General features: G+C 39.4%; 1 protein-coding gene across 1 annotated transcript in view; it reads left to right on the top strand.

The window, feature by feature from the left end:
* The window catches only part of ppp1r37 (protein phosphatase 1, regulatory subunit 37), a 35109-nt gene extending 9709 nt beyond the window's left edge, over nucleotides 1–25400 (top strand). The window contains exons 2-13 of the mRNA XM_017424743.3: nucleotides 6532–6629; nucleotides 10947–10992; nucleotides 11190–11290; nucleotides 16261–16380; nucleotides 17127–17277; nucleotides 17417–17572; nucleotides 17735–17847; nucleotides 18876–19017; nucleotides 19105–19271; nucleotides 20662–22195; nucleotides 22268–22363; nucleotides 23707–25400. Coding sequence (XP_017280232.1) covers nucleotides 6532–6629; nucleotides 10947–10992; nucleotides 11190–11290; nucleotides 16261–16380; nucleotides 17127–17277; nucleotides 17417–17572; nucleotides 17735–17847; nucleotides 18876–19017; nucleotides 19105–19271; nucleotides 20662–22195; nucleotides 22268–22344 — 2705 coding nt within the window. The 3' untranslated portion in view covers nucleotides 22345–22363; nucleotides 23707–25400. The remainder of the gene's footprint in view (nucleotides 1–6531; nucleotides 6630–10946; nucleotides 10993–11189; nucleotides 11291–16260; nucleotides 16381–17126; nucleotides 17278–17416; nucleotides 17573–17734; nucleotides 17848–18875; nucleotides 19018–19104; nucleotides 19272–20661; nucleotides 22196–22267; nucleotides 22364–23706) is intronic.
* The last annotated feature ends 2084 nt before the right edge of the window (nucleotides 25401–27484 follow it).

Below are 27484 nucleotides of genomic sequence, written 5' to 3'. Positions count from 1 at the left end.
GTAAAACCGATCGTCATTGCAATATTGCAAAGAATAGCAATAAATAACAAACACAAGCTGGATGCCTGTAAAGTAATTGGCAATCTGATGGACCCCTAATGCCCTAAAATGCCCACAGCTGATTTAAAAGATAGTGCCTGAAGTGGTAAATCACATGGAGAGTATTGGGTTGTGGTGGCAAAAGGAACAAAAAGAAGTGAGAAAAATGTGGGTTTGTTGCCACTGATGTCATCTTCTCAATATTTAACAATAATATCACAATTAAACATTAATTGTGTAACCCTACGTCTGACATTTTTGCTGCATTGTACGTTACAAATGTAATATTTATATCCAAAAAAATAAGTTCTTAACTTTGTTATTGTTATGAAAGCATGTAATGGTATTTATTTATAGCCGTTTGCTCATTTGGCCATGTAAGAGAAGCACAAACGTAGACTGGCACCACAGCCCACGCTTGCACCATGGGTCAGTCTACTCTGACATTTTGTGGGTGGTGATGGAGGATCCCACTGCAGCTTTGTCATGACGGTTTGCAGCTTTCTGAGTGATTCGTTTTAATGATACGTACTGTTTAATGAGTTGTCATAGTTGTATAACAAATAGCGTGCGACTTTTTCCAGTCTGAAGAAGCAAATTTATTTATACCCTATTCCAAACAATCATACTGAAAGACGACATTTATGACAGTGGAATGAGCTTTTTACTTGCTTCTAATCTAATTTTAAAATATGGGTATAATGATGCAGATACTTGTTTGGCCTGTGTGTGCTGGAAATATGTGTACTTATAAAAAGTATTAAAGATGGAAAAGATAGCTGGAAATATGCGTACTTATAAAAAGTATTAAAGATGGAAAAGATAGCTATCTTCAGCTCCCTGACTCCAGGACTCAAAACAACAAGAGTTTGAAACATGGTGTTGAATTACAGTTTAGTGAGAGGGGAAAATATAAGCACTACTAATTCATCAGGTTGGATATAACCTCGGGTGTGTTCTTTAAAGGATCTACTCTGAAAGCGTTTTGTTCTTACTAAATGCGTCATCCATCCAAGACAGTTAAGGTGTGAAAGTCAAGTAACAGGTTTTGCTGATCATGATGTTGGTAAATCTCTCTCCTTTTTTTCCCCCCAGACATATGTGCTCGTACTTGTTGCAGCCCTGCCTGCTGTTCAGGTTGAGTAATTGATTTAAAATTTATGAGCGGTAAGCCTCCCCTGTTGGCTGCAGTTTTTCCTTGCCCTAGGATACCAACCCAGCTGGTTATGTTCGGTCAAAAAAGGTGCAGCGGCGCTAAGAATAGCTACTTTTGTTACATTGTGCTGACAAGCAAGAATCACAATCAAGAACAAAAATCAAGGACGATAACAGATTGCATGACAGCAAATCACTGACAATCTTGTTTTTGCAACTTTTTTATTTATTTATGGAAACAGCTTATGTTGAAAATAGGTGAACTGCAAAAACTTCAGGAGAGTGTAATGGAGAAATTGGTTCATGAAGTTGATGAATTATTTTTGCATTAGTGCACTGTTCTTGTTATATTTTGGGCTGTAGTATCTGACCGTTAGATGGAAAGAGCAAGAATATGACGATTCAGCTCAATAATGATGTAAACTACAGAACTCAAATGGGTGGTAGATTTTAACAATATGTTTTTCTATTGTTATCATTTGTGTTCTTGTAGTCTGAGAAGCAGCAGTCAGCCTTTGGGAGCTATTCTCTTGATTGTTAATTGGAAAGAAAGCAGGGCCTTGAAAGAAATCACGACTTCTTCCTCATTTCTGCCATTCTGCTTTTCACCACTATATCGAGCCATTTCTTAAAGAGTTGTTGCTTTTTGTAAACTTGTACTTTTTATGTTACCGTTTTTTTTTATTTGGTGATTTCTTTTTTACATATGTCTCCTATTACACAAAAATGAAAAATTGTTTGTATTACAGAGTCATAAAGATTGGCTGTTGAAGTGGCCCTGGCGACTTATTTTATCTTTTGTGTAGTGTAGTGACAAATAAATTATGCCAGAACCACTGAAATTGACATGGTTGCCAAAAGGGGAGCTTTTTTTTTCATTAACCTCAACTTTTAGATGAAGAAGAGCTTTTATACCTACACCTCTGACTTTGAATCCTCAATGCAACTGAGCTACCTCCTAATGACGAAAACGATCAGCCAAATGCCCTTGATGTCACGGCGTGACAAATAAGTGCCAGAGATGAACGATCTTTGATAAGAGAGCCAGTTAGAAACCCAAAACTGTTGTTGTTTGTGCTTCTTCCTGCATTCTGCCCAAGGTTTACCTCACCTGAACAGTGGATGTATTTAAAAAGACTTGTGCGGACAATGTGTTGCATTATAAAATATACATTTCTGGGATTTGAATAAATTATCCAACATATTTATGATCCTACTCTTATATTTAATTCCCAAAGAGTTTAACTACTTTAAATAGAGTAGCATAAAATAAAAGATCTTGTTATCTCACGCAAACACACCTTTTTGAAGCTGTTGCACTCATCAGCCGTCACCGAAAACAAGGTCAAGGTTGCAAAATGTCCTTTATGTGTAGGCGTTCATTAAGTGCACTGCTGTTAGACGCAGAAACTGGATTATCCTGAACTAATTTTCAGATCTGTTGCGTCATTGAGACTGTCTAGATTTCATTGTGGTTCCTTCTAAAGCATGACGTAGAGTGAGGCATATTTGTCATATAATTTTTGTAGGTTGGATTCCCTTTACAGCCCACAGCCTGCATTCATTCCTAATTTTTATTCTGTTGATGACATTGTGCAAAATATTTGTTGTACCACATGGGAAAAATTCTGGACAATAGGGATATGATCAAAAACAGATGATCATTTTTACCCATTATGTCTGCATAACTTAATTTACCTTGTTGGCCTGAGTCAGCAGTCCAGGAGGTGTTGTAGCAGGGTTTTTATTTTCCTTCTCACAATCTCAGCTCAGGCGGTAGCACGTGATTTAGCTTTAGGTTTCCTTGTAGCAGTGTGTGCGGATGGCAGCCAGCAACCGTAATGAGGAAAATCAGAGTTTACTGCTGTGTTGTTAGGAAGATTTTAATGAGCCACAGCAGAGATGTCTCATCTCTCCTGTCCTCTCTGCTGCAGAAATACCATCGTCTTGTCTCTAATTTGTCATTTCTAGAACTGAGATGTCATCTGTTGAAGTGATCATTTTGTCCAGCTGGCAGCTGCTCCAGACTCTGGGAGCAAATTTAAAAACGGGCACTTTCCGAAATAACTGGACACTTGCTCGTTTTTCGTTCTTGGCTTTGTTGCTTTTATTTAAATAACATAAAGTAGAAGGAACGAATATGCTGAAAAATAAAGCAGAGGAATGTCAGACAGTAGAGGTCTTGCTGGTTTGGAGTCAGGTGAGTGACTCCATTTCATCTGGTATGTCCCCCCCCCCCCCCCNAAAAAAAAAAAAAAGCTTGGCCATTGAGTCACATATTTGAACCCAAAATTTCTCTGAACCTTATCAGAAATTATTACAGAAAAAGGACAGAAATTCTGGCACTATTGAGCTTGTTTGCTTATGTTCTTTCTCATATCTAAACCAAGGCCCTAATGCTCCTCGACACGCCCGAGCTTCACCACTGAGTTTTATCTTTTTGCTTGCTTTCCGAGTTTTTATTTCCTGTTTGTTTTTCTTGTTTCCTTTCTAGATCTTGGAGCCTGTTTTCTGTCATTTTTTATTTTTTTTCTGCTTTCACTTTTGCATGCACTTTGCGGTATTGTTTGTTCTTTGTCCCTTTGTGTGCATTTTGGTTGTGGGACCACCATATTCTGCTCTTTACCTGTTTGTCACAGATGTGGTTAGGAGGCAGTCTCTTTAGCTTCCCGTCTCCTCCCATGTGCCTCCTCATCACTGCTCCCTTCGTGCATGTTGCAGCAGAGTGCAATAAAACGAAGACAGAGCAAGCAGAACTGTAGGCAGCAGCTGTAACTCAGCTTTTAATGACTCTGCTTGCTTAAAGCTACTATCTCTGGCTTCTTTTTGCACCTTCTTTTTTTTAATTAACATCTATTTATTTTTGTTAAACTCCAATCCCCACGATCACAGCAGTGATGGTATTATTTATTTATTTTTAATTACAACAAGCAGATCCTTGTTCCTCTCTAGTTCTGTTTCCATCTCTCTCTCTCTCTCTCTCTCTCTCTCTCTTTCTCGTATCCCCTCTGGTTCTCTAATTAATAAGCTGTGTAAAAATACCCCATAGTAAGCATTAAACCCTCCCCACCCCAAACCCCACCTTCCCTCAGGAAATGTCTACACATACTTGCTGCACAGCAACTCTGCACAATAACACTTTTCCAAGGACACTTTGTTCACTGGAACGCACAGACTGTACTTGATAAATTTAAAAGAGTGCTCTCTTATGCACAGATCAGAGTCACAATAAGTTAAATCCACGTTGCTGTGTCAAGGTATCCGTTTTCTGAGTGAGCTGCCCACATTAGCAGCAACTGAATCAAATAAAAACACTTCTTGCCAAAATACTCTTCAAGGGTAGGAGTTAATTACTGCTGTTCGGGATATAATCGAACTGCAATGATAAATCAGTGAATGTTTGAATCACTCCACATTTGGCAGGAGTGATGTTCCTGTTCTCCTGGGTCTCAGAGAAAATGCATTTACACATCTGAAGAAAGATGGGGGATCTCTATCTTGCCGATGCATCAGCGAATCTGGTTGAAGCCCCTCCACCATTAAGAACAGAGTACAAAACTTAGTCAAATGTTTTAGATGTTGCACCTCCCAGTGAAGTATTTCATGATGACGCAGAGTTCATGAAGAGGATGACAACACAACAGATTAAACAGGTTGTTCTTACTGTCTCCAAAACACAATTAAAACAAGTTTTGGAAGATTATAGCTGTACGCGTTTACAAAAATGAGAGGTACATCAACGATCTTTTTTAATTTGAAATATTCAAACTTAAAAGTGGAATAATGAATTAAACAGTTTGTCTTTTTCTTTACGATGATGAAGAGAAATTTGAGAATTTAGATGCATGTGGAAAAAAAATAACATGTTAACCTTTGGTCAGCTTGCAACATTTATAGCGAAATTTACACCAATGATCCAAACCTGCAGCTTTGCAAATTACAAATATTTATTTCTCATTTCCCCTGTTAACCTAGAATGCACAAATGTTTTTGTTTTGTTTGTTGTTTTTGGCATAGCCACATTCGACCACTTTGTCAGTGTGTGCTATTCATATCCATGTGCAGCACGGACCGGGGCTTTTAAAAGAATCAGAGTGGTGTATATTGTGGGAACCAGTTTAGTCTGGATCTGAAAACAAGGAAAGGATGTGCATTTGCACATCACAACGTCACACGGTCTGCTGCGTTTATCTCCAGGTCTTAACTTAGAATGTGAGTTCCTCCTAATGAGAGAAACTGCGGGAGATGAATGATTGCAGAGATGAATGCAACTGAACAGTGAAGGGGACAAGTTCTCACCTTGGCAAAACCAAAATGCTGACTGCAGCAGAAGTCGGCTTCATACAGAGAAAGAGCAGTCTGTGTTCACACACTAACACTGTAAATGCATTCGCTGGATAAGGCCTAAAATCCCATGTTTTAATAACATGTATTTATTTGACTCTGTTTAATTTTCTGTATATTTCTTCTCTCTCTGTTTATGTTTTGCTTCTGTCTCTCTCAGCTTGAGCACCACGCTTCACCTCTCAGCTGAGTTTTATCAGCCGGAACAGAACAGCCAGTGGTTTCTGAGTGTTGCCCAGTCATCTGACTGGAGTTAGCCCCCCTGCAACAGTCTGGGATGGCAACCGCACCAAACTCCCTCGAAAACCAAGAACAATACCTCCCTTTTTTTGCTGACTTAAGTAGAGGCACTTCTAAAGGGGCTACATTTTCTAATCCTTGATGTCAGACAAGCACTCCCTCAGGCTTAAACCCCACCAAGTCCCAATGAAGTCAGTTTGTTCATTGTCTCAGTCTCACACTTTCAGCTTTGATTTATGTAGAAATATCCCAAGTTATAACAGAGGATCAGCAACAGAGTAATGTCAGTGCCGTTTAAAAGATTTGTGAGATTATTTCAGATAGTTTGTATGAATTATTTTAAGCTTTGCCAGGGATGGATATCAGAACCACAGTACCAGTTATGTTTACTGACATCAGAACTCTGACCAACAATCATGAGCGGTGATTACAAATTTTAAAGGGATCAGCTAACCTAATGATATGAGTGTTTGCCAGCAAGCAATGCTCACTCATCCATGATGGAGTTTTCATGTACTTTAAGGGTCACATCCCAGCTGTACACACTTTCTAAACTTGCATGTTAAACTTCACTAAGGACCAGAAATCAAAAAGTGGAAAAAATGTTTGTAATAGCAAGTATGGTTAAAAAAAAAAAAAAAGTGTTGGTTTTTTTTTTGTGTGAGTGAAAATGTATGTTTAATCCCTTGAAAGTGACAGCTGTGCAGAGGGAAAGCAGCCCTAACCTTTTGATTTCTTTCTTCTGTTTGGCAGCTCATAATGTGACCGTGGAGGAGATCCTCTCTTCTTATAAACAGGCCTGTCAGAAACTCAACTGTAAGCCTATACCCAAAGTGCTCAGACAGATCCAGGTAAGACTTAAAGCACACGCAAAGCAACAACTTGTAGGATGTTGGCATATTGAGTTAAACCACTGATAAATGATGAAAACAATGACAAAGACAATGAAATAAAAAGTCGTTTTCATTTGAAATAATCTTATTTGCCACCTCTGGCGGATAATAATTACTGTCTTACATACTGACTTTGAAGCATCACACCCCCTTAAATGCTAAAATTTTTATTTTTAATATATATTTGTTTGAACTTCGGGGGATCTTTCTGTGTTGATGTCTTTCTGACTGCAGACACTGACACCAGTGAAGTGAGCTTTTTAAGGATGCTACATTGAGCTCAAGTGTTTCATTGTACCCTGCAGGTCTTTTTACATTTAATCCCTCAAAGGCTCAAGTGCAGTCACAAGGGCATGATTCCTGAAAAGCTCCCACCTTAAATGTAAACTACGAATTGTTTTTTTTTTTCTTCTTCTTCTTTTTACACACAGTAAAGTCTGTCATTCAGTTACATTTATTAAAGAATGCTCATGAGTTGAATGGGTTCAGTTTTGATGTGTTTATATATAAATACATATATATTAGGCTATGGAAAGAAAACTAGTCCTGAGGTTCTAGTTAATAACACTTTGTAAACGCGTTTTGAGCAAAATTTACATGAACTCAATCTTTAACCATAACCATTACTTCAGTAATCTTAAATTTGCCGTAACAACTCTGGACAAATGTCATGATGGTATCTTATCAAGCCCTCATATGGTTATTTTATTAAGGTTACTTGTCTCGTCAAACAGTCTTTTGGTGGTATGGTAGCTCACAAAGTCATGAATCCCTTTTGTGTAAGTAGTTCTTCAGTTCTGCTGAAGGAAGCTTCAGGGCTGTTTATTTCTCTGAATTCTGAGCCTTTGTGTGTGAACTGATACACATGTTTTTTTTGTATTGCTATAGTTGGTGTTGAAGTGTTTCCTCATGAGGGAATTCTTTCCTCAGTCAAATGTGTTTTTTTAACAGAGAGCAGAAAAATAGGAAATAGGAAGACACAGCCAGACAAAACAAAAAGGCCTTTTCAGCCTCCTGGTTAGAAAAAACAAGATTATTGTCCACTTGTAACTCAGTCCTGATGATGCTTGAAACCTAATATGTGCTTCATACAAAGTCCACACACCACAAGGCATTAAAAAAAGTTCAAATTGAGCAGCTTAATGTGTAAAGAATGTAAAACAGCTCAGTTTAGTCAGGTGCTACTGTAAACGTTACCCAACCGATAGACCAAATTGTATTTTAACGGCAGCTTAACGCTGTGATGTGAATATCCACAAGTAGCTGAGATGTTATCCCAAACTCTCAGCTGACCAGGCAAGTGGTGGCTTGTTAAATGTACTTTTATCTGGTGCTCTCTTTGATTCAACACCATCGCTCAGAAGCTTGTAGCTAAGAGTGCACAAAGCTGGAAGAGAGGCTTGGTCAGGTCAGGGGTTTTACAGTGTGTGCACTGCAGTGTCATGACAATCAGCTGAAAGTACTCGTGTCTCTACTGCAAAATCCTGCAAAATGCTGGACAATGCATATTGAGTCTGGTGGGAGGAAGGTGGTAGGCAAGCACTCTCATATTTGCATACAGTGTTAGATTTATTAGACCCACCATTATGATTGTAGACAGGGTTTGGGATCCTAATTTATCTACAAACTAAAACTCAAAATCTGTAATTAAGACAGGTTTTCACTTTATAGCTCATTGCTCCTCCTGACACGTTTGACATTTTTGTTTACTTCAGTAGTTATTTTATTACTGGAACAGTGGTGAGTGTTGATTCCCACACCTGGAGGAAATAATGCCAGTCTTTGTTAGAATGTGACATTTTCATATTCGTTTTTATGGGCAGTCTGTTGGTCTGCTGACAGCCACCGTTCGTTTCTGCCTCGTCATCCCTGCAGTTTGCAGCCACGTAAACGGGCCACATGGCTACCCAAGTAAGCGGTGTTCAGCCATTTGCTAATTTCACCTCCTTCACTCTAAATGCTTTTATTTATGACGTCTAACTGGTTTTTGTACGTTGCCAGTGACCTTACAGGTTCTGTACCTTATTGCCACTTCATTGTGTGTGTGTGTGTGTTGTGTGTGTGCTTTTTTCAGGGGTCACTATTTAGCAGATGCATGTTGAATGCGTACTCCACAGTAACTCCCACTGGAGTCTTAAAAGGCAGATGCTTGGCCACATTTGTGCAGTACCAGTTTCCATTGGAACAAGTAGTTTTTCTCATTATACAACTCTTACTTGCACTTATGGTGCAAAGACATGTTCTCCCTGAAGACTGGCACTATTGAAGTGGCCTAAGGTTGTAAGTCTTACACAGAATCTTCTGCTGCACCCACCATTTTTCAAAGTGCGGTACAAACTTGTGTTTTTGCTTCCTCACATTGGTCTAGATGATACCGATGGCAGAAGAAAATGAGAACGAGGAAAATGTGGGTTTATTGCAACTGAGATTGTAATCACAATATTAAAAAATGATATCACAGATCGCAAGTTTTTCTAATATTGCCCTACCTAAAAGTATGTTATTACTCAAAGACTACAAAGATTGGTTTGATTGCTCAGGTATATTGTTACTCTTTTAGTTACAATCTAAAAATGTATAATTAAAAAAAACTTTTTTTTGGCTTACTAGCGTCTTAAATATTTTTTTAGTGGCAGACACTGCCACTACATTCATTATTTAATACAACAGAGGGTTTAACTCTTCTTTCCAATATTACAATTTCAGGTTTCTAAACTGTTAAAATTAGTTACTATGGTAACAACTGTGCAGGAGAACCTTTTCTTGTAACAACATGATGCTGTGACATGTGATATAGTTATGGTATCCATCATGCAGATATCACAAGTAAAACTGATCAAAAATTGAAAGAGTTGCTCTCTTTAGTCCACCCACAACACACAAACACTCATACCACCACTCATGCATTGCATTCATTGTGTGTCATGCACTATTTTGAGTTTTGGCAGAGCAACCAGAGAGGAATCTGCACCAATAAAGTCAAATCTATTAGACTGTGGGTAGAGACAGAATTGTTGGTCAATCAGCCCAAATGTACATCTGTTTTTGTTTGCAGTGTCTGCACTGTATCGTTTAAAACAATTTGTTTTAAATGATTTTACAAATAGTAATCGGAAACTGCTGTTCGTATGTAGTTCGCAGTATCATATCCTCTCATCCTATATAAGCTCGTGTTGTCCGTTTGCATCATGAAAGAGGCAGTGAACTCTCAGCAGAACCAAACCAGCATCATTACGGTCAGCCGTGGCAGCGAGGCAGAGGAGCAGGGGTTACACGGTTCATCCTGAATGGACTGGACAGTCGTCTAGAGACGGGGATTTGCTGCTACATAGTTTTGAGGGCGGCACCGTGTTATGTTTTTATGTTTGTGTGGGTGGTTGAATTTTTTAAACAGGGCAAGAGGTTAAACATCACCTTTTCAATATGCGATGTTCTGGACTACGTCGGAGATGGTGAAGGTACAATAACAGCAGCTCGTCTCCAGGGTTAAAGAATCAACACGAAGAGCATCTTTTATGTTCAGCTTTGTTTCGGTGTGAATATGCCCACTGTGTTTCGCACATAAAACTCAAGGTTCCACACAGGAAAATATTGCTTTTAATTCTGCTTTTAACTGTACACGTCTGCTTCTTAGTTATTTTGTAGTTTTCAAATGAATTTATGTGGTTTGCAGTTTAGTTTCACTCCTACGTGCCTGTTCCGCTTTGATTTTTAGCCCCAATTTTTTTCTATTTACCTTTATTTAAGTTGTTCCACTCTGCTGTTTCAAATCGAAAAATTTCATGCCTTGGCCACTTCATCAAAGTGCCCCCAAGCAAACCACGAGAAGCCTTTCACAGTGAATTAGCTGTGGAAAATGTACTTTTAACAGTACTTAAAAATGTTTTTTACCAATGTTGCTGTGTTTCTTTTGGCTTGAGTTAGATTAAAAATCGACTCCTCACCAATTTGTTAACAGAATCAGAGGCCCAGTTTGTCATCCTACTTGTAATGACAACATGCAGTAAATAGGAGGTAGTTTTATATGTAATTTACTGTCCTGTCAAAGTTGCAATCAGTTGGGCTCAGTCAGCAACTCGATTTGCCTGAAGAAAATGTTTGTGTATCAAAGGTTTATCTTGGTTTGGACAGCATTTGTGTCGTATCTCCTGCAGTGATTTATTGAATCGCTTCTCCTGTGATATGAAAGATTCAACATGTGAAAAGCAAAGTCTGCTTCAGTGAGGGAATACACAAAGTGAACTCATCCTGACACTCTACCTTTTTGTTTTTTAGGAACTGAAAGACCTGACACAAAGAAATGAATGCTTAGATCTGAAAGGTAAGCACAAAAAAAAGAAATATTAATCATGCATGATGTTGTGTGTGTGTATTTAAACTCATCATAAAGTTTGTGCATCATCTTTCAGTTCTAAGATTTCTCTTCATATATAATAATAAAAAAAGCTGTGGTGTTACCAGGGCTGTAAAACAAGTAGATTTTGTTAAATTAACAACTCTGTTTGCTCACGTCTTCAGGTGAGAAGCTGGACTACAAAGCGTGCGAGTCTCTGGAGGAGATTTTGAAGAGAGTCCAGTTTAGAGTGATTGACTTGGAGCAGACCAACCTGGATGAAGACGTAAGATAACCTAAATAATTATCGTCCTCTGGCCTTCTGCATTCAGTCTTGCTGTGATCATCTTTTCCACTGTTACTACTCTGGCAGGATATGCAGTGTTTGTCATGATCTCGTGATTATCCCAGATGTCCACTTGTGTAAACACTGTAGGAGATGTTTTGGCTGTAGACATGCACAGATAGATGGTGCTGTAGTGTGAAGAATGTGGTCACAACTCCAAATCTGTTGGATAATATTGTATCACAAGCAAGATACACAGAACAAGCTTCTTTGACTGGAAGGATTACATTAATTATGGCTTAAAATTTTAATCCTGGTTTATTGCTACATTTGCATAGCAAGGTGACTTGGTGGCAGAAAGGTTCACAACATGACAAACACACACAAACTGAGTGTTGCACACAGTTGGCACTTAGAAAAACCATGCAAACAGAAACGAATGACATGCAAAACTATAAAATCTGCAGACGTATGAAAGTAAAAATACAAATATGCAAAAGTATAAAACAAAGTTAGTCAGTCTGGTTACAGGTAGGCGTATTTTGGGAGTTAATGTGGGTGTTTTAGTCCAGCAGCTGATGGAGGAAAAAACGTTTTTGTGACTTGAGATACTGGTTCTGGTGGACCCTAATTTCCGGTTAGACAGGCGTCGTTCTAAAAGATTACTTCAAGGGTAGGAGGGGTCATCGGCAATCTTTTTGGCCTGCCTCAAGGTCCTGGAGGTGTAAAGATCCCGGAGAGAGGGCAGTTTGCAGCCAGTCACCTTCTCAGCAGAGCTGATGACTCGTCACCGTCTCCCCTTTGTCTTTGGGAGTGGAAGCAGCAAACCAGACCCTGATGGAGGCTGTGAGGATGGGTTCAGTGATGGATTCAGTTAGATTCATATTTTAACCCAGGTGTTCAATTTAACCGCAGCTGTTTTTCCATCACACCTGTCAAGTTCTTGCTAATTACTGTTAGAAACACGAGAAGCTTCGAAGATTTTTGAACAGACTCTGCTTTATTTTTAAACCGCTAATGAAGTCTTTATTTTGTAATAAATCCGAAGATTAATTCAAGTTGCATTCTTATCCCAAAATATCCTAATAAGTCTGTCCTGTTTAGTTTATACTTTGTGCATGCTGAAGAAAATGCCTGTGAACATATTTGGCAAAGCAAGAAGGAAGGAAATAAAATGATCTCAGCAAAAGTCATTTTATTCAGTACTGAAAGAAATATTCCAAACATTTAGTTCAAAGGTCTGAAAAACAGCTCGCACCAGTTTGTGTCAGTGCTTACAAAGTTATCCTTCTTAAAAGATGTTTTAAAACCACATCTAAATAAGTTCCTTCCTGTTAGTTTCGAGGTTAGCGTCTTGTGGAGCTCGTTTCTTCACATTTCTTGAATTTTGAGATGCTGTATTTTCAGCCCCACGCGGTGTCAGCCATCACAAATGCGTCATCACATTCACGTCAGTTCACGAATTCCACTTTTTATTGAATCGCTTGTTCCAACTGGTTTCCTGCGCAGTTCTTTACCTGAAACAGACAACACGCAGGAGCTGGAGCCGTCTTCTGTTAGAAGGAATTATATTTCAGCCGGCCTACAAATATAAACAAGTGCAGCAAATTATTTGAGGTCCCTGCAAGAATTGACCCTGAACTAATAGAAAAGACTTAATGTGTCTTTTTTTAATACGTTTGCACAAATTCCTCAAGTCTTAATGAAATGTCTGTGGCATGCTTCAGTCAAAATAAAACAGATTTCATATCCACATTAAAGTTCTCTTAGTTCGTCTTGTGAGATGTTTTCTTTGCAGCTGACTGAGACTCTCCGCTCCTTTCTTCTGCAGGACGCGTTTTCAGAGATGCTTGTTACACAAAAACTACTCGAGAGAATCCTAAAAATACAATCCTAAAAACACACAGCTAACCAAGCCTATCTCTCAGAAAATTTAAAACCGTTCTTATCTTTCTCTCATCTCGTTTGCTCATATTTATCTGGTAATGATCCATGCTTTTTTATAATGCAAACCATGTTAAACTTCCCTGAATTTTTAAGACTCTGGACCCTGAGTAACATAACCCTCTGGGTGGTTAATACATCGGTTGCTCTTGTGTTTTTCTCTCATGTATCGTCTCTGTAAACCCTGCCCTGTGTTTTCTTTAAGTTTTTAGAGGCTAATGCAAACAAAAGTTGGTTTAAAAGGCTCATTCTAAACTAATATAACCATTTATTTTTGCTGTGTTGGCTTTGTTAATGGTGCATTTTATTTATGACATAAAAAATATAATTTTTAATTATTTGGCTGATTAAAAAAGTTTAAACATCAACTATACATTGGTAATATATAGAACAGAAGGCAAAGTACTGACAGAGCAGTGTTAGCCCTTTATTTTGAAGTAACATTATGAACATCATACCATTTGCTGGTAATATCAAAGTTAAAAGCTATTTAAATTTCCTACTCCTGCTGTACAGTGAGTGCAGCAAGATTTGAGTGAAGTTTAAAGTTGAGTGAACGTAATTATTTACAGGTGGGGAGTTTTTCTGCTCTTACCTGACTTTAATTTATTATTCAGATCAGAACAGCCTTCTGAATTAGATGTTTTAAAACCTAAAGGGACTCAAGAAAGAGACAGCTTTGGTTTTATTTTTCTGAATTTGTTCTCTAAATATTTGTTATCAAGCACAAAAAGAGATAATTTTTCCTAACAATATGTTTCGTTTACAGATAGAGCCAATAAATAAAATCACAAGAACATTAAATCGCAGTACTTATATAAATCTACCTACACGTAATCCAAACAAATGGCATTTGGATTTTATATTTTTTTAACCAATTTGAATCACTTTGCCGGAAATGTGCATGAAGTTGCAGAATGACTCAGCAGCTGAGTCACCGGAGACAAGCGTCCCACCTCGCGCTCCGATGAAATGAGACTGTGAAAGGAGGAATTATGAAAGAAGCGCTGCTGATAGAGCTGAGATTGGAGGAACGGGGATAAATCGCACATTGAATTGGTGAAAGGATGGGTTCATTTTGTTTTTGAGGCACGTGTGTGCGAGGGATAGAGATGGGTTTGTTTGGCGGGGACTCGTCTCTGCAGTGTTGGCGCCTCGTTAGGACCGAGGCGGGAGGATGAAAGAAGAGAAACTGTTTTGTGGAGAGACGTTCGAAGGAGCATGTGGAGAAGCAGACATGGAGAGCGTGATCAACAGGGTAGCTTTTATTAGGACTAAATGTGACTCATCTTCCCCCGCCCAGTAGATAAACACACGTGTGCAGTCATGTCTCCCAGTGTGTATACACACACGCACACACACACACACACAGAAAGGGGAAAGGTTAGCAGGCATAAAACAGCTTCAGTAGTTTTAGTGGATTATTCTCCAACTGTCTACAAAAATTAAACCCATTCCTGATGTCGAGGAGTTGCGTGCTTTTCTAATGAACTGTGATAACGGTTACGTTTTGAAGGAAGATTTAAAAACCACTTTGTTTTGACTTGTAATAACTGATTATTATATACTTCTCTAAAACCACTGGTGGAAACACTGGTTACTTGTTAAACATACAATGAATCAAGAACTGTATTTATTAATCAAAAGGAGGATTTTTAATTATTTTAATATCCAAAATGTTTTTATCTGTTTTAAAGACCAAACTATACATTTACAAAACATTATAGCTTTTATTTGAGAGTAATCTTTAAAAAAATAAACTAAAAACAAAGACGATCCTCGTTTCTTTTTTGTTTTTAAAAACTTTTAAAGTTTTCTTTATTTGTGTGTTTATATTCTCTTCTTTTCCTATTTCAATAGTTCATTGTTGCTGTTTATGTTTTCCCCACAGTTCACAAGAAACAGTTTCACTTTTATATTTATTTTGTACTTAACGTGTTTGGTTGTTCATCATGTTTGGAGACTCTAGATTTACTTATTTATCGCTAATATGGAGAAAAAAACATTTGTTTCATTGGCTTAGTATAATATAAACAAGCTGCTAATATCAGTGAATTTGCCACATATCTATATCTATATCAAGTCCCTACGCTGGCTCCCTGTAGTGCAGAGAATAGACTTTAAAATACTTCTATTAGTTTATAAATCACTGAACGGTCTAGCACCACAATACATTAAAGACTTTCTATTGTGGCATCAACCCTCCAGAACACTCAGGTCTTCTGGTTCTGGTCTACTTTGTATCCCCAGAACCAGAACCAAACATGGAGAAGCAGCTTTCAGGTTCTATGCACCATCAATCTGGAACAAAATCCCGGAAAACTGCAAAACAGCCGAAACACTAAATTCCTTTAAATCAAGGTTGAAAACTCACCTGTTTAGAGCTGCCTTTGATTAGTAGTCCGCAAACAGATTCAGGTGAAAAGCTGCTCTGAACAAAATATCTTAATACATATTGACCATCTCCTTATGATTATCAAGTGTATCTGCTCGATGGTTTTTATGATTTTTTAATTTTTTTATTTTAGATGATTGTAATGGTTCTACTGATGTTTTTATGATGTAAAGCACTTTAAATGCCTTGCTGCTGAAATGTGCTATACAAATAAATTTTGACTTACTTACTTACCCATTCTGGTTCTAAAATTTAAGTGATGAACTACTTCTGCATTGTGTTGTTGGTACTTTAGTTTAACAGTGTCGCAGGTCGACTTTGAAGGAGTAAAAACCTGTTTGAAGAGAACTGATTCTGACAGGTTCACTGTTTTGAATCCAGTTCAGTTCTTTTCCTCCGAAGCTAAACTGTCATAAAACACAAACTTCCTCCCGTGTAGCCTTCACAGAGACACTTTAGGCTTTTCTCACCTATCCTGAGGGATTGTTGCCCTGGCAACAAGCTGCTCCTAACCATTTCTATTAGCATCTCCTTAAAGGTTGACCAACCGTCGGTTTCGTCGTTTTAGATTTTAATAGAATTTTTTTCCTGATATCACAGACCTTTGTTCTGTTTTCATGTGCTTTTTCAGGGTGCGTCGGCTCTTTTTGACATGATAGAGTACTACGAATCGGCCACGCATCTCAACATCTCCTTCAACAAGCACATCGGCACACGAGGATGGCAGGCCGCCGCTCACATGATGAGGAAGGTGAGAGGTCATTAAACACTGGCTGGCAACAATCTGCAGAAAAATAGATCTGGAAACCACATTACTGGAAACATTTGTATTTATGGTATATGTTTGAGTTGTAAAAGGCTCAGTATGCATGTTAAAATTATTAAAATATTTTAATTATATATATATACAGGCATATGTAAAGCACAAAACAAACAGGTCACAAATATGTCATCACATGAAGAGCGATCAGGAGTGTAAAACATCATTATTATTATTTTAGATAACAAGCATCTGCAAATAAAAAATACAGAGAAGAATGCAGCTTAAAAATATATATGAAGATGAAAAAAAAATATCTAAAGAGGAAAAGAACAACTTGGGTCAGCTTTCTAATGAACTTTATACAAAATATTGAGTCCTGGTGAAATCATGACTGTGTTTGCAGCTTGTTTGTTATTTGATCAGTGTTTGTACCAGAAGACTGTCCCTCTTTCTCCACGCATTAAATGTCAGATGAATAATAATTGCCTGAAGCCACCACACCAGGATTTTATTCCACTGTTTGTGTCACAGCTTGCCAATATAAAGTTAAAGTTCATTTCAGCAGAATAAATAGATCTGAATGAACAAATTAAAGCTCTCAAAACTAAGCTGTTGAGGACGCAAAGGTGCAAATGTTAGATTGGTAACCACATTAAATTTATTTTCACTGTCAAAAGGATTCATTTGTGCAGCTGTACTTATGTTTTTACCTCTGTTTGTGTTTCCACCCTCAGACCAGCTCTCTCCAGTACCTCGAAGCCCGTAACACTCCTCTTCTGGACCACTCTGCTCCGTTTGTAGCGCGAGCGCTCAGGATCAGCGGCAGCCTGGCAGTCCTCCACCTGGAGAACGCCGGTCTGTCCGGCAGACCGCTCATGTTATTGGGTACGACAGACAAGTCCTGAGAGCCTCTTTATGTCTTCAACCTTCATCGAGGCTTTTCATTCTTTTCTCTGAAATATTACAGATATTTATCCGTCAGTTCGTTTCTATTTTTTTGAATTTTGTTTTTTTCTGCGTTCAGCTACGGCCCTGAAGATGAACATGAACCTGCGGGAGTTGTACCTGGCTGACAACAAGCTCAACGGTCTCCAGGACTCTGCTCAGCTCGGCAACTTGCTCAAGTTCAACTACAACATTCAGATCCTGGACGTGCGCAATAATCACATCCTCGACTCCGGTACGCGGCAAAGCTCAACAGTCACATTGTTGGATGTGCATTATTTCTGTTATATTCGGATGGAGTCGTTTGATCCCTGTTGGGATGTTCTCAGTAAAAGTCATGAACGGGTACAGGATTTATTTATTGATCAGTAACACACGTTTACATTTGTTCCCTCAGGTTTGGCATACCTGTGTGAAGGACTGAAAGAACAGAGGAAAGGCCTCGTCACTTTGGTGCTATGGAACAACCAGCTCACGCACAATGGAATGGGCTACCTCGCAGCTGCACTGGTATGTTACACACACACACACACATCAAGTGCCATTAAAGTGTGCAAGCACTCATTAAAAGGTTATTTAGAGAAAAACCTAGATTTGTTTTCATTAAATCAGTGAACTTGATTACATTAGAAGTCACCTGTTTTGTATTTCTCTGTTTCTCATATTTTAAATCTAAGCTTTGCTGAAATATTACCAATTAGGTGGCAGTTCAGCACTCTGGTGTTTTAGTGGAGTAGCATTGAGAACTATAGTATTTCTTGATTTATTCATCAAAGTTGCATTTCACTTCCTTTAAAGAAGATAATTTTGTATTAACTGTCCGATGTATGACTCACGTTTGTATTTTGTTTGGGAAACTACTCCAGTTTGTCTGTGTAAAGTTTAAAGTAATTGCTTCATAATGAGTGTTGTGGCATTTAATATGAGTGGATATTTTCCATGTAAGGTCGTCATCAACACAGCTGACATTTTACGCTGTTACGTGTTGCAGACCGAACACGAGATGTCAGGATTTTGACAGAAGTTCTCGCTCTTTAGCAAACAATCAGAGGCCAAATGAACCCACCCGTTCTGAGTCTGCCTGTCTGTGTGACTGCAGCTGTTCACACGTGTAAAAAGTGATGCAGATAATTTAACAGGTTAAACCGAGGCAGATATCTGTGGCAGAACCGACACATTTAGCTGCTGTCAGGGTGTGAAAAGTTGTGCATGTCTGAAATCAGGTTGTTGAGTCTTAGTTGTGCAAACATGAAAGAAATTCAATAAAATAAACTCAAATGAAAAAATTAAATTTTTTACCTGAAAGAGCTGCTGATACATTAATAATCTCAGCAGTAAATAATGGAAAATTATGTAAATCAAGCAGTTAAGTTGGGTATTTTTTACAATAATCTCAGTTATTAACTACATTATCAATCCTTCTTCTAGTTTGTTTTTAAGAACGTCAGCTGCTAGAACTTTAATACGTATTAAACGATGCAGTTTTTATGGCCTTGATGTATTAAGATGAAAATAAATTTGAACTTTGTGTGTCTCAGCCCTGCACCCAAAGTCTGGAGACTCTAAACCTCGGCCACAACTCGGTCGGAAACGAAGGAGTCCTGAAGCTGAAAGAAGGTCTGATTGCCAACCGCTCTCTGCTCCGGTTGGGGCTGGCATCCACCAAGCTGACCTGCGAAGGTGGGGAGTTATTCTCTGTTTGGTGTGAGCGTCTGCTGCAGCTTCTGTGTCTGAGGTGGGCTCTGCTGACCTCATTTTGTGCCGCAGGAGCTGTCGCCGTGGCTGAATTCATCGCCGAGAGCCCCAGGCTGCTGCGTCTGGACCTCCGAGAGAATGAGATCAAAACCGGCGGGCTGATGGCCCTGTCGCTCGCTTTAAAGGTCAACAACTCCCTGCTGCGTCTTGACCTCGACCGAGAGCCCAAGAAGGAAGCTGTAAGCGTCATGCTTTTATAGATCTTTAAAAAAATAAGCAGAACTATAAAACAAAATTCTGCACAGTAATCATTTTATCTTGGTTACTGTTATAAAGACTTAATTTGTAATTGATAAAACATTTTATTAACACGTTTACTGTTCTGTGTATCACAAGATTTCTTGGTATCGTCTTGCAAAATCCAGAGGAATAAAAAAGTCAACAGTGAACATAATCAACAAAGTCATAAAGAAATAAATTGCTCAGATTTATAATATCAGCGACTCGTGCAGCTGCAGGGGATGTCCTTTCTTTTTACTCAAGCTTCACATATTTGGCTCCAGAAAGTCTATTTATTACCAAATTTGTAATTAATGTTTATCCCCCACTTTTTTTCCTTCATACTAGTTTATAAAACTGTTATTTAAAATGTTTCGTTTCTAGCTGCTTGAAGAAATTCCTCTGTCTCTGTAAAGTAAGAAGTTTTTCCATCTGAAGGTTGTTTTTTTTGTCTAAGTTTGGAACAGATGGGTACAATGTGAAGAAGATAAATTAGAAACTAAAACTGTAGATAAACCAGATCTTTATATACATCGTATTAAAAAAAGTGACTATTTCTTTCTTCACTTACATTAAATCCGACTAAACCGATCCTGTTTTTGCTAAATGCCTTAAATATTGAGAGAGATTTTTTTTTTTTGAAGTCTCATGTTTTTATTTTTAGCTTCATCAGATCACTGGACATGTCTCCATAAATTAAGGTCTTTGTGTGCAAACTAAGTTTTTATATGGTGGTTTCGGAGTACAGACTTCTTCCTCGCTGAGTGGCCTTTCGGCTCATGTTGGTACAGGACTTGTTTCACTGCCAGTCTTCACGAGGTCTTTTGTTTTGTTTGGGGTTGATACACACATTTCACACCAAAAACATCTTCATGTCAGGAGCGTCATTATGAAGGCAGGACGCTCCCGTGGTGTTTATATTTGAACAGATGAACGTGGCATCTTCAGGCATCTGGAAATAATTCCCAGAGTTGTGGAGGTCGACAGTTCTCTTCCTGATATCTTGGCTGATTTGTTTTTCTTTTCCCACGTTGTCACACAAAGAAGCAGAGTGTCTGTGGGGTGCCTTAAAATGCATCAACAGGTGTGCCTCCACTTAACTCAAATGCTGTCAACTAACATATTAAAAGCTTACAAATCCATGACTTTATCGTCTGGGCTTTCCCAAATCGTTTAATCGTGTGACTTTAAAGAAAGTAATTACATTATTTGGGGGGTTTTATAGAGGTTTGTTTTGTGTACTTCTAGCTATTTAAAGGAAATATTTCTAAAACCAGACCAAAAAAGGAAAAATAATAAGAGTTTAAATAGTTTGGTGAACATTTGAGACACATTTTTTTCATCTTTCAGGTGAAGAGCTTCATTGAGACGCAGCGCGCCCTGCTGACTGAGATCCAGAACGGCTGCAAGAGAAACTTTATTCTTGCCAAGGAGAAGGAGGAAACCGAGCAGAAGATGAGGCTGTCAACCTCCATGGCTGAAATCGCCACAGAGGACGGGACGAAGGAAGAAGAGGAGGAGGAGGAGCCGGAGTCCGACCAAAGGAGGGAAGGAGATGAAAAACAAGAAGAGGGGGAGGAGGAAGCGGCAGAAAACAAATCGCAAATCAACAGCCAGTCAAAAGCGAGCTCCGAGACGAACGTTTCCCAAACAGCTCTGGAGTCTGACTCCGACACTGACGAAGAGGATGAAGAAGAGGTGGTAACTTCTTCCACTCCAAAGTCTTCCACTCTCTCACATCAGACGCCTCCTCAGACCCCTACAGTGGCCCCCCTCAGTGCCTCGCGAACTCCCTCACCCCCCTCTGCCTCGCCCTCTGGAGGTCCGAGTGTCATATCTGGGATAACAGTCACAGAAGCCACGGTTCCTCCTGGGACCCCCCCTTCCCCCGGACGCTGCATTTCCGTCTCGAGCCCAGGAAGGGGGCATAAGATTTTTATGGTAACGCGAGTAGAATGCCCCCCCGAGCAGAAGCAGCAGCCTCAGAAAAGTGCTCCTGCAGCTCCCAGCCTGAATAAAGAGGCCGCACTAAGGCCTGTAGACTCAAACGCACTCATGACTCAGCAGACGCGGCCCCCACCCACATCTCAAACACCTACACAAACACAGCTCAGCTCACCTGCTCCGCCAGCAGACAGTAAAACGACAGATGAGAATCCCGCATCACGATTAGAGTCTGAAATGAACCCTGCAGGTCCTCACAGAGTCGAGCCACAGTCGTCCTGTCAGCCCTCCGAGGAGGCGGCGACCAGAACTTTAGATTCAGCTGCTGTGACAGATCCACAAACACCAGCTTTGCCTTCAAACTCCTCCTCGGTGCAGGCTGAAGCACCGCTGCCGTCAGAGGAGGCGGGTGAGAACTCTAAAACCCCCCAGCCTGAGCCCGCTTGTCTAGAAGGAAACGAGCAAGGAGAGAAAACAGAGCTTAGTGTACCTGATGATAGGCAGGACATTCCCCCGGAGAGTTTATCAACGCTCACAGCTGAAGTAGAACGGCTTCAGATTGACCAAACTTCAGAGGAGCAGCTTTCACCAAAGCAGATGGGCTCGGTGCTCCCTCAGCAGGAGGTACCAGTCAGTGTCACAGAAAACGAAACACTCAGTTCAACACAGAAAGAGGAGCCAAACCAAGAGGAAGCGAGTCCAAAGCAGCAGTCTGAGGCCGAACCGGTTCCCTCAGAGCACACAGATCAGCAGGAGCCCGAAGCCGAGCTCGAAGGAAATCCAGACTCTGCTGACGAGAGCTCGGGAGACGAGTGTTTTGCTGACGCTCTGGAGGGCGAGGTGGTCGGCTCGGCTCTGCCCAACGGTCTGAAACCCGAGTTCTCCCTCCATCTTCTCGACAGCGACAGCCCAAAGCCCGGCAGCTGCGTGATGGAGCACGGTGAGTCTCTGCAGCTCTGACTGGGCTTACAGCAGGAAGGTCTGAGTGTTAACGTGTGTGTCGTTCGTGCAGTGAGTGCCGGCTGCGGACAGGAACTGGAGGAGCTGCTCCTAGAGGCCAGCATGGACACTGGGAGAGACGCACCGTGAGCTGCTGACACAAATATCTGTACGTGTTCACCTGAAACAGAACTAGAATAATAATGTATTTAAAACACAGATTTTTTTTCCAATTAGAGACTTATTGACGATCGTTTTAGTTTGAAATTAAAAATTATTATAAACCACATTTGAAATATAATTCAACTCTTAATTCTTAATTTTATCCAACTGGTCAACAAACATAAAAAAATCAAGTTGTGGATTATTTTATTAATATAATAATTTAAAGGAGAACCAGTACTGTCCAAAAGTCTTGAGTCGTCCTTTTATTTTTGAATATATTTTACTTCCAAGGAGCCAGACTTTCTGGTAACATTTAAAAGTTTTCTTGATCTTTCTTGATAGTTCTGCAGATGTTTCACAGTTTTCCTTTGGACTTTAGCTGCCTTTTCACTTCCACTAGACCATTTTCAGATAAATGTTTTTGTTTGTTTCTTAACTTGCGTAACTCTGACGAATGACTCATTCAGGCAGGAAGTGGCTCCTAAACTCAAAGGATGAAACAATTATTCGTACACGTAACCAACAACAGGAAGGAACACATTCCCACTTCTTTACTTGAATCAGTGGGAAATACCAAAACTAACACGTTTTAGCACCAACAAGCTGATTCCCAAAGAGCCATTGGCTGAAAACCTGACATGAAGCGATGATCGACTGGAGGATGATGCATCTCTCAGGTCCTGTCAGGTCTTTTGCTGGATTTTTTTTTCACTGTTTCTTAAAGACATGACTTTGAGTGACTATTTGTCTGCTGCAGATAGATTTATAAAAATATATTTATATATAAATATACGGACTCTTATCTTGTCATCCACGACTTCCTCAAGAGCACGAACTGAACAGAAAGAGCTGCTGGAGTCCAAAGACAAACTTTGACAGACCATCAGAAAGCCTGAAGATCTGTTGATCGAGACCATTTTAAAATATTACAAGATAGTTTGGCTCCTTTGAGGCAAAATGTAAAACAATTTAAAGGTGGTTACAAGCTTGTATATCAAATTAGACATCCATGCCAGCGACAACGGAACAATCAATCAGATGCCTCTCTGGGGTAAAACGACGTTTTGTTACAGCTGAAAATATTTTAACAAACATTCATCTCCAGTTTAGACACAGATTTAATGTAAACTCCTAACATCTGCAGGAAAGGACGATGATTATATTCTTTTATGACTTGTTCTGCTTTACAAACTTCCTTTTCTAACTGGTTCCTGCACAGTTAGCGATGATTGAGCTGCTTTCCTCTCAAAAGTGAAACTGAGTGTCTCTATTTGCCTCAGAAGAAAACAAATTTAATTCATCAGAACTGTTCAGCACTGATTTATCTCTGTTCTTATTCTTCCCCAGGGTCTGTGAGGACAGGTGAAAACAGCACTCAGATGGTTTGTCGGTCTCTGCAACGTGACCGGTTGCCCCTACAATGTTTTTGTCTTTTTTTGTTTGTTCGTTTGTTTGTTTCAACTTGACCACCAACTTAATGTTTCCTTAAAGAACGGATGAGTTAGTGTCGCAGTCATCGCTCCAGACACGAAAATTTAAAAAAAAGGACACAAACCATCCTCTGGAGCTGGGCTGGGGTCAAATAAGGAGTCCTCTTCATCCACACTACATCACCCGTGTCGTCACTACATTTTGTCAGTTTGAGAAAACAAAAAGACGGAGGACAAAACCCTAACCAAAGACATTTTTCTCAGCTCTCTTGTCAATTGTTGGACAAACTCTACATGCAATCAGTTTTTCACAGCTCACGGAGACACGACGCTGATGATAAGGAACACGGGGTTCACTCAGAGGACAAAGTATCAGCGGTGGACCCCCCACCCCCCCTGCTGAGAAGACCTGCTGGCTTTAAACACTTGAGATAGGAGGACGTCGCTGTTAAAGGCTTTTATATCCAAGAAAGTCCATCTGTCTAAATGTAAACATAGTGTGTGACCCCCCACAACCTCCAAGTGTCCACTCCCCCTCCCCCTAAAACGAAGCTCTAAGGGACCTCTGCCAAAGTGACTCACTTCCTGTTTGTTTTTTCTTGTCCTCTGCTCAGTTTGGCTCCTCAGAAATCGGCGTCCTCCCCCTGATGGCTCAGATCTAGAGAGGCCGGATCCCCCCCACCCCCGCCCCAGATCCCTCCGTAATAACTAAACTACTGTTTAGAAGTTAAAATCTATCATTTCTTCTCCTCACCCCCCACTGGAAAATAAAAATAAATATCGACTTTATAGAAATTTCTGACAGTAAGATAAAGGTTTTGCTTTTGATTCATCCTCATTTTCCCTCGTCTTCCACCCCTCATCCATGTTGCCGTCTCGCCGTTGCATATTTTCCCTTCATTCCTCTGCTTCTTTATTTATTTCGCAGCTTTTGGAGGCTTTTTGTTGTTGTTGTTGTTGTTGTCTTCACGTTTCCACCGCTTTGTTTTATCCGTTCATTTTGTCGGGGGGGTTGCTTTTAAAGCCGACCCCCCCCCGCTTCTCGTTGTAGATTTCATATTCAGATTAGAGAAATTATTTAGATTAGTTTTCATTTTTGAGTTGGGGTAATCTATAAGGGGAGGACGGGTAGATTTATTGGAATGCTTTACTACTGGGATGCAGTTATGAAATCGAGTAAAAAGGAAGCTGCAGACCTGTCGTTGCTGTTTTGAAGCAACGCTAGGTGAACTGGTGTCCACAAGGGGGCGCTGATGACAGGTTTTTTTGTTTGTTTGTTTTGTCTTCAAACTTGAAGGAGATCAGTCAGTTTTCCAGATCAAGTCAGTAAAAATGAGTCTTTAATATCAACATTGTGTGTGTGTGAAAGGATCTGCCTTAATTTTTCAAATAAAGCAGCATTCACACAACCCCACCCCTCCCAACCACCACCACCACCACCGCCGCCGCTCTTCCCCATCCAGATCAATAGTTCGCCCCTTCTGTTTGTAATGCTTTAATTTTTAGACATTTTTAATAATGATTTGTTAACTTAATTGAAATGTGCTGGTAATCACAAAGATGTGTATGGCGAAATTTGTTTCTCTCAAATAAATGCATGTAATGACGAAAGACGCAGCTCCGTGGTGAATGAATTTACTCACTCTGACTTTAGAGTGCGTGGATTTTGTTTTTTTTGGCCTCGTGCTGAAATTTAAACAAAGCTGGCTCATTAGTGGAGGGATAAAAGTGCCGCTCTTTTGGTTGTAGGGTTTCATTTCCACAACCTTTTTGAACGGTATCAAAAAAGTGACAATGAAGTCTGTCAGCAGGAAGTCATTCTTACTGGACAAAAGGTTGTTTATGGTACTCTGGATCAGTATCGCCTCCTTATTACCGTCCCAAACAGACAGTCGCGGTTCTAACTGGGGTTGAAGAAATATACGGAGCGATTCCAGATGCAGGTGTCCTCCAGAGAGGTCTTCATGTCAGGCTGGGACGGAGGTTTCCAGGTCAGCGAGACGACGAACTGAAGGACGAGACGAGTGGCTTCAGAGTCAAGGATCCTGGAGAGACATAAAAAAAAAAGAAGCCGTGCACTGATGGTTCCTGTCCACGCTTGTTCAACTTGAATGTTTCTGCACAAAGAATAAGAAAACTTCCAAAAAGTACAATTGAATACTTCTCAGGTAATCGTGGGATTACAGTTGATGTCAGTGCGAATAACAAAGGTTAAAATATTAAACCCTAAACACCAAAGGCAGTGCAGAGAGCCTATTGGAAGTATTTTTTTTTCTTTATTTTATTTAAATAAGTATTAAACCGGTTTCATTCTGGGTATTTATACATAACCATGGTTCTAAATGCCAACCTGAAGACATTTTGTGCTCTCAGAGTGTAATTCATCAGACCCTCCTTCACTGGGTTTTATGGGAACGTCTTGAATATTATTGACAGATTCTACCAAAAATCAGATAATACATCTTTACTTCAGCTGCTTGGTGATTTAAAACTCCCCATCTTAAGGACCAAATGGTTTTCACATTTTGCTTTTATGCAGACTAATAAAATACTGTACATTTTTATTAAATAAAATCAGTTACGTTTGTTTTTTCAATGGAGAAAGATTAGGGTGAGGAATTTTCTCTTTCATTTCCCCCATGTACAAAGTCCGATGTAGGGCTTCTATATCTGACAATTTCTCAACCATTATTAATATTAAGTCTGTTAGTTTTATTTAGACCTTAAAATCTAAACACAGCAATAGTTTGACCTGATTATAAGCTCTAATGCTGTCTGTGTATCAACATCTTCTTTATTTCTCATTATATACCAAGTTACCATAAATAAGTGTTCTTGTATTTTTACAGCTATAGCTTTGAAGAAAAAATAAGATTCACTAAAATGTATTTAATATCAGCAGCATTAATGAACTTTCAAGGCAATCATGCAAGGAGAGGTGGAGATATCTGTGAGAAGTTACGAACAAATACACAAATTTTATCTTTTTTTTTTCTCAGAAACACCCGTTTAAGTCCAGTGGCTTTATTGTTGACATTAAAACTTTGCTAAATAAGTATTTAAAGTGATAGTTCGAATCTTTTCAAGTGTGGTTCTGTGGAAGGGTTGTGAACTGTTAATGTTTTACCTGATGTAGATCAGTCCTTGAAGACCTCATCTTGAAGAAATGGAAGTTAATTCTGAAGGCTCATCAATCCAGGTTAACGAGCTAACACTAGTCCGAGTGAGGCCAAGAACGAAGGAGAATGTTGCTTTATTAAAACAACTTAAAAAAAAAATAAATTATATATATATATATATATTGATTCATATGGACACTGTTTTATAGAGCTGTTACACATTACATGGTTGTCTCTATAGAATTTGATGATTAATTACAGGTGGTAACAGCAGCAGCAACTAGCTGTAGCAGTTTCTGTGCAGCTTGATGAACTTCCTTGAAGAATATCACAATATTTCTGATTAAATAACCATTTAATGTGAAACTGACAGCTGTGTAAAGATTTCTAAATCAGCGTTCTTATGAACTGCTCTGAAATGTAATGAAACTGAAGTTGTCTTCAGATAATCCACTTTGGTCTTGGTCCTGCTCAGACTAGCCGTTAGCTCGATTGTCCAGTCTGAATTAAACTCTTTTTGTCCAAACTGAGGTCATTTAAAGAGCTTCATAAGATCTGAACTACCCCTTTAAGATA

The sequence above is a fragment of the Kryptolebias marmoratus genome, linkage group LG2 (assembly GCF_001649575.2).
Source record: "Kryptolebias marmoratus isolate JLee-2015 linkage group LG2, ASM164957v2, whole genome shotgun sequence".
NCBI lineage: Eukaryota > Metazoa > Chordata > Actinopteri > Cyprinodontiformes > Rivulidae > Kryptolebias > Kryptolebias marmoratus.
Note: the sequence above shows the minus strand (reverse complement) of the source record. Positions and strands in the feature narration are given on the sequence as shown.